We start from the raw sequence: 7,154 nt of genomic DNA, 5'->3' as shown, positions 1-7,154 counted from the left end.
GTGGGGCCAGCATGCAGTGTGTGGCCAGCTTGGGACCAGTGTGTGATCAGTCTGGGACTATCATGTGGGTCAGTGTGGGGTCAGTCTGGGGCCAGCATGGGGTCAGTGTGTGGTCAGCGTGTGGCCAGCATGTGGTCTGTGTAGTCAGCATGGGACCAGTGTGTGGTCAGTGTGGGGCCAGCGTGTGGTCAGTGTAGGTCCAGCATGTGGTCAGTGTGGTCTGCGTGTGGTCAGTGTGTGGTCAGCGTAAGGCCAGAAAGTGGTCAGCGTGGGACCAGCGTGTGGTCAGTGTTCTCAGCATGTGGTCATCATGTGGCCAGCGTGTGGTCAGTGTGGGGTCAGCGTGTGGTCAGTGTGGGGTCAGCGTGTGGTCAGCATAGTCTGCATGGGGCCAGCATGTGGTCAGTGTGGGGCCAGCATGTGGTCAGTGTGGGGTCAGTGTGGGGCCAGCATGTGGGTCAGCGTGGGTCAGGGTGTGGTCAGTGTGGTCAGCGTGGGGCCATGGTGGGGCCAGAGTGTGGTCAGCGTGGGGTCAGCGTGGGTCAGTGTTGGGGCCAGTGTGGTCAGCATGGGGGCCAGCGTGTGGTCAGTGTGTCATCAGTGTATGGTCAGTGTGTGGTGGGCGTGGGGCCAGAGTGTGGTCAGCGTGGGGTCAGCATGGGTCAGTGTGGGGTCAGTGTGGTCAGCGTGGGGTCAGCGTGGGTCAGTGTGGGGTCAGTGTGTCATCAGTGTGTGGTCAGTGTGTGGTGGGTGTGGGGCCAGAGTGTGGTCAGCGTGGAGTCAGTGTGGTCAGCGTGGGGTCAGTGTAGTCAGCGTGGGGTCAGCGTGGGGTCAGTGTAGTCAGCGTGGGGTCAGCGTGGGGGTCAGTGTGTCATCAGTGTGTGGTCAGTGTGTGGTCAGTGTGGTCAGCGTGGGGTCAGCGTGGGGTCAGCGTGGGTCAGTGTTGGGTCAGTGTGGTCAGCGTGGGGTCAGCATGGGTCAGTGTGGGGTCAGTGTGGTCAGCGTGGGGCCAGGGCGGGGCCAGAGTGTAGTCAGCGTGGGGTCAGCGTGGGTCAGCGTGTCATCAGTGTGTGGTCAGCATGGGGTCAGCGTGGGTCAGCGTGGTCAGCGTGGGTCAGCATGGGGTCAGCGTGGGGGCCAGCTCCGTCGGCGGTCTGCCCCTGCTGGTAGTGTGGGACGGCCCTGTGCAGCTGTGTGAGCGTGCCCCTCACACCAAAGCCAAGCTGCCGCACGTGTGTGCACGCACGTGTGCATCTTACACTCCAAGACAACGTCAAAATGGGCTAACGTGGGGGACAGGTGGTCTGTCTTCTCGCTGAGCCAGCGTCTCCTCACATGTCCCCCCAAAAGTCCTGGTTTTCTCCTCTCCTGTGGTACTGGCGGGACCTGGCGGGTGTCTCTGCCTCCCCCTGCTGTTCAATGGTGGTATCTCCACCCGCGACCGTGCCGCTGGGGACCTGGGACCCAGGGCTCACCCTCTCTGAGGTACAAGTGCACCCACCCAGCTCAGGGATGAGGACTGGGCACCGAGGACACCTGCCAGCCTCCCTCTGGCCCAGAGGATGATGACAAGCGTCCTCGGCCCCTCCCCGTACCCTGCCTTGATAGAGGAAACCACAGGCGCCCTGCCCACGGGGAGGCAGAGGCTCAGCAACCAAACACACAGGAGCACTGCAACCTGAGTCCCACGTCACACATGCACACGCCACACACACACAGAGGCATGTGTAATCTGTGTGAATAGGCATGTATTCACACGCACGGTGTGCACACCTGTGCACTCACATGTGCACACATACACTGTGGTACGCCTGTGGTACCCCTGGTGCTGGATGAGGGCATTGCTAGTGTGGGGGACGGTGGGGTTCAGGGTGAGGGTAGGAGGGCCTCTCCCACAGAGGGCCTTGCTGACCGCTAGGAGTCTAAGGGAAGGCCTTTCTAGGCCACATTTTGCATTCAGTATCCATCAAAACCAGCTCCCATTGCCTGCATGCAAAGCCTGGTGGCTGGACACTGGGTTGGGGGAGGGGGGGCGACTCAGACCCCTGTGCACCAACTCAGACTGCACCGTACAACATCTGCCTGGGTTTATTATCAGAAAGCAAAAGATGGAACAAAGAGTCAGAAAATAAATATCTGCGGCGAGAAGGCAAAGCTCGGGAATCTCAGAAGCTCGGGGGGTCTGCGGGACCAGGCAGGGGGCGGGGGCGGGGGCCGCTCATTTCCTTCCCAGCAGCTGAGGGCTGGAGCGCCGGGCCCGGCTCTGCCGGGGCTGGGGCAGCGCGCAGATGGTGTCCTGGCACAGGCAGCTCTCGATGTGCGTGTAGGTGTGCGCCAGCGAGCGGCCGTCGGGGCAGTCCAGGATCACCTGGCGCTGGCTGGTCCTGTCCTCCTTACAGCAAGAGCATTTGTGGTCCAGGGACTGCACGTGGGCTGAGTACCTGGGCGGGAAGGGCGGGGTGAGGGCCGGCCTCCACCGCGCCCCCGGGGCGCCCCCCCACCACGCCCCCCCGGGTGCTCCCCCACCGCGCCCCCGGGCACACGCGACGCTGGGACTCACATGGCAAACGTCCCACAGGACCCGGAGCAGTAGTTCATGCTGACATTCTTGGCACAGCCATCTTGGGAGATCTCCTTTGTGACCGGGATGGTGGAGCAGGGAACTGCGGTCTCATTGCGGGGGATGCCTGGGGGGAGGGGCATGGTGTGGTCTCACACGGGCTCCCGATGCCAACCCTCCCTCCCCCCCACCCCCCGCCGCAGCACGGCCAGCCCTCCAGCCGAAGCAAGTGTCCGGCTCACACTGGGCTCTGGCCGCATCTGCTCCCTGGCCAGCTCAGGCCATGGGACCCGTCAACAGGACAGGGTCTCCCTCCCACTGCCCCGGGGGTCCCTGTGCCCTCCGGGCCAGCCCTGCCCAGCCATACTCACATGTCTTACAGCACCCATTAGGCATGAATGTGATGGAGCCCTGGAGGGAGGGAGAAGGAGCTGAGACCTGAGGAGTGTCGGCGGCCAGAGGCCACTGTCCCCAACCCGGGAGCCACCCCCAGACCAGGGTCCCCCAGTTCCGGCACAGCACACGCAGCCGTGCCTGGGGGCCCACTCACCGGGACGCAGCTGCTGCTGTCGAACTCAGGGCACATGATTTTGGAGACGAAGGAGGTGAGCTGGTTGTTGATTTTCGTGCAGCTGAAGAAGGTACACTTGTCGTCCAGGTTTGCCTGCGTTTCCCCGGGCTGCGGGAAGAGCAGGGTGGGTGACGGCGAGCAGCGGGCGTGTGCCCGGCCGGCCCAGACGGGCCCGAAGCGTTACACAGGGGGAGCTTTTGCCAGAAGAGGGAGAAGCCACTCTCCCTCTGGTTTTCAGACGCGCAGCTGTGGCCATTGGCTACGGCAGCCTCAGAACCCTGGGGACGGCTGCGCCAGGACCCGGGGCTCGGTCAGCGCACGGCCATCCTCCAGGCCTCCCCCGCTTCCAGCAGGCCCCAGGGCCCTGGGCCCCGCGCCACCACCCCTGCGCACCTCCAGGATGATGAACTGGCCGTTGGGCCTCTCCACCACACACTGCGTCTGCTGGCACTTCTTGCAGCACTCGCCAGGGACGTCCACGAGGTCAAAGCCCTGTGGACAGGCACGCCAGGCTGAGCTCTGGGGCTTGGCTCGCACCCACACATCCCCGAGGGCTGCCAGAACCCCCAATTTGGGGGAGGCCACAGTCTGGGAAGTGCCAAGGTACCGAGGTGCAGGAAGAGGGTAGAATGAGGTGGGGAGGGGGGAAGGGAGGGGGCCATGTAGAGTGAGACAGAGAAGGGGAGGGAGGGGCCATGGCGTACAGGGTAGACTGAGGCAGGGCGGGGCGGGGCTGAGGCTTACAGGGCTACAGGAGCTGTTGCAGGGCACGTGGGTGCAGGTGATGACGTTGAACTGGGTGCTGTTGTCCACGGCGTGGGTGCACACGCAGTCCTCACACTTGGAGGAGTACACTGGAGAGCCAGGCTATGGGCACGGGCAGGAGTGGGCACGGGCAGGCAGGCACTGGACGCCCTTCCCAGGTCCCCATGCAGCACCGCATCCCTGTCCTCAGGGACCAGGGCTTGGCCATCTGCCCTCCGTTCCCCCCCCCCCGTCCCCCAGCTCTGCGACCCCGCCCAGGGCTCACCTGGTACTCCGCGTTCTGGTGCACACACACTCCCTTGGGCACTTGGGAACAAAGAGCCGGACAGGTCATCAGAAGCCATCCTGAGACCAGCCGGCGGCCCCACGGATCGCGAGGCAGACCACAGCCGGGGGGTGTTCGGGGCCAAGTGGGCCCACCAGCCCTGCAGATGAGGTGCCTCCGGCCGCAGCCCACGCCCCCGGCCGCAGCCCACGCCCCCGGCCGCAGCCCACGCCCCCGCTGCCCTGCCTGCCCTCCCTGCTTACCACAGGAGTAGACTGGACAGCACCGTCCAGGTACGACCCTCCTCTTCACCTCGAAGCCCAGCAGGCAAGCGGGGGGCTCCTCCCGGCACAGACTGGTGTTGCACCCTGGGGTGGGGGGAGGTTTGGGGTGCTGACTCCCACAGTCATGGCTCCCCTCCCCACCACAGTGTCTGCCCAGACGTCTGTGGGTCCAGGCGCCTGGCCTGACCAGCCTCAGCCCACCCCTCTCAGCAGGCACATCCTGAGCCCACAGTGGGGGTCGATGCTGGGAGCCCCCGGAGGGCTCTGGGCGGCCCGAGCGGCCTTACTGCAAGAGGAGACGCTGCAGCAGGTGTCGGCCGGGTTGACCTCGGTGACCAGGTAGGTGCCATCCTCTGTGCACTGGGAGGGGCCGCTCTGGCTGCACACGCGGGGCTGGCAGACAATGCCTCTCCCCCCCTCCAGGCAGACGCAGTCCTTGCAGTCGAATGTGAAGTGCTCCCCAAACTGCAGGGAGAGCGGAGGCTGAGCCCAGAGAGGAGGCGCCGGGCCGGGCGCACCACGGGACAGCCATGGCTAGCCAGGGCCAATGGAGCTCAAGGGTGCGGCAGGTGAGGGTCCCTTGGGAAGGCCCAGTTTCCCCACCCCAACCCCCCAAGCTCCTGGAGCAGGTTCTGGAACCTGCAGCTGCTCATTCTGATCACACTACCACACTACTGCGCAGGCTCACATCTGCCAACATGAGCCTGGCACATGGCAACCACAGTATCCAGCTAAAGAATCAGCCACACACAGAAGATAGTGCTACAGTAGCCCAAGGTGTCATCTCAGGCTTAGAGAGCACCATATGACTGGTAGGTGGGTGGTCAGGTACATGGATGGATGGGTGGATTGATGGATGGATGGATGATGAATGGATGATGAATGGATGGGTAGGTGGATGGGTGGATGGATAGATGGATGAGTACATGGGTGTATGTATAGGTGGATGGATGGATGAATGGATGGATGGATGGATGAGTACATGGGTGAATGTATAGGTGGATGGATGGATGGATGGATGGATGAGTACATGGGTGAATATATAGGTGGACGGGTGGGTGGATGGATGGATGAGTACATGGGTAAATGTGTAGGTGGATGGGTGGATGGATGGATACACGGATGGATATGTAGATAAATGGGTGGATGGATGGATGGATGGATGAGTACACAGGTGAATATGTAGTTAGATGGATGGATGGATGGATGGATGGGTAGGTGGATGGATGGATAGATAGATGGGTAGATGGATAGATGGATGACTAGCTGGATGGATGGATAGATGGAGGATGGATGGATGATAGATGATGGATGGGTGGATTATAGATGGGTGGATGGATGATTAGAGAGATAAATGCATAAGGAGATAGGTGGATGATGTCTGGATGGATACTGTCTGGACAGATGAATAACCAGGTGTGTAAATGGATGGATGAGTAGATGGATGGGTAGGTGATGGGTAGATAGTGGATGAATGGATGGATGGATGGATCAATAGACTGATGAATTGATGGATGGAAGATAGATGCATATACACACAGAGTGAACAGGTGGATGAGAGGCAGATATTGAATGTATTGACAGACTGATAAATGCTGGGTAGAGGATGGATAGTCAGATGATGGGTGGATGGTGGGGGAGAGAGATGAATACAGCGTAATTTAAATGACTCACTGGTCAGTCTTGAGGCTCACCGCTGCTCATGTCCACTCTGCTCCACCCCTCTAAAGTTCAGGATTTGTAGAACACCGCCCCTCTCCCCCACTACAATAAAGAATGACTCGCTACTCAGGAGGCTGAGATCTGAGGATCAAGGTTCAAAGCCAGCCCGGGCAGGAAAGTCCATGAGACTCTCATTTCCAATGAACCACTCAGAAAACCAGAAGTTGCCTTGAGCTGAAGAGCTAAGGGACAGCGCCCAGGCCCAGAGTTCAAGACCCACAACCAAAAAAAAAGAATGCCTACCTCTCTGGGCACATTGTCGGGTCCCATGCAACCTAGGAAAGGGAGGAAACAAAGTCAGTTAGCATAGCTGGGGAGCGAGGGCCAGCCTCGCTGCCCAGCCTGTGAGCGAGGGCCAGCCTCGAGGGTCAGCCTCACTGCCCAGCCCGTGAGCGAGGGCCAGCCTCGCCGCCCAGCCCGTGAGCGAGGGCCAGCCTCGCCGCCCAGCCCGTGAGCGAGGGCCAGCCTCGCCGCCCAGCCCGTGAGTGAGGGCCAGCCTCGAGGGTCAGCCTCACCGCCTGCCCGTGCACAGGGGGGAAGCAGGAGGGGGCGTACCACACGTCTTCACGCAAACGTCAAAGCCAGGGGCGTAGTTGATGGTGCCTTCGGGACAGAAGCAGCCTTCCACCAGGCTCGGGGACTCCTGCTCGATGGGACTGGAGGGGGGAAGCACAAGAAGCGCGTGGGTGGCCAGTGGGTGGGCTGGGGACCCCAGGCCGGTGGGCGGGGCCGGGAGCACCCTCCTGGCCAGTGCTCAAGCCGCATACCTGGACTGGCAGGTGGGCTCTTCCATGGGACCGCAGGCCTGGTACTCCCTGTGAGCCGGGCACGCCATGGCTGTGGGAAGAAGAGAGTCGGCAGGAGGAAAGCCTTGCGTGACAGAGCCGCCCAGGTCCCCCCTGTGGGGGTCACACAACTCCTGCTGTGGGGGACAGCTGCCACCTCTTGGCCTGCCCCACCCCCATGACTGTCGGGGGGGGGTGGCCC

General features: G+C 62.0%; 1 protein-coding gene across 1 annotated transcript in view; it reads right to left on the bottom strand.

Moving 5' to 3' along the window:
* Nucleotides 1–2,218: 2,218 nt before the first annotated feature.
* Muc2 (mucin 2, oligomeric mucus/gel-forming) overlaps nucleotides 2,219–7,154 on the bottom strand; it is an 80,629-nt gene continuing 75,693 nt past the window's right edge. Inside the window, exons 30-41 of the mRNA XM_013033354.1 lie at nucleotides 6,928–7,004; nucleotides 6,723–6,813; nucleotides 6,411–6,442; nucleotides 4,733–4,910; nucleotides 4,425–4,529; nucleotides 4,162–4,202; nucleotides 3,876–3,998; nucleotides 3,525–3,623; nucleotides 3,111–3,239; nucleotides 2,932–2,971; nucleotides 2,561–2,687; nucleotides 2,219–2,441 (exon numbers count right to left, since the gene is read on the bottom strand). Coding sequence (XP_012888808.1) covers nucleotides 2,219–2,441; nucleotides 2,561–2,687; nucleotides 2,932–2,971; nucleotides 3,111–3,239; nucleotides 3,525–3,623; nucleotides 3,876–3,998; nucleotides 4,162–4,202; nucleotides 4,425–4,529; nucleotides 4,733–4,910; nucleotides 6,411–6,442; nucleotides 6,723–6,813; nucleotides 6,928–7,004 — 1,265 coding nt within the window. The remainder of the gene's footprint in view (nucleotides 2,442–2,560; nucleotides 2,688–2,931; nucleotides 2,972–3,110; nucleotides 3,240–3,524; nucleotides 3,624–3,875; nucleotides 3,999–4,161; nucleotides 4,203–4,424; nucleotides 4,530–4,732; nucleotides 4,911–6,410; nucleotides 6,443–6,722; nucleotides 6,814–6,927; nucleotides 7,005–7,154) is intronic.

Source organism: Dipodomys ordii, unplaced genomic scaffold (assembly GCF_000151885.1).
Source record: "Dipodomys ordii isolate 6190 unplaced genomic scaffold, Dord_2.0 Scaffold166, whole genome shotgun sequence".
Taxonomy (NCBI): domain Eukaryota; kingdom Metazoa; phylum Chordata; class Mammalia; order Rodentia; family Heteromyidae; genus Dipodomys; species Dipodomys ordii.
This window is presented reverse-complemented; position numbering and strand designations above follow the sequence as displayed.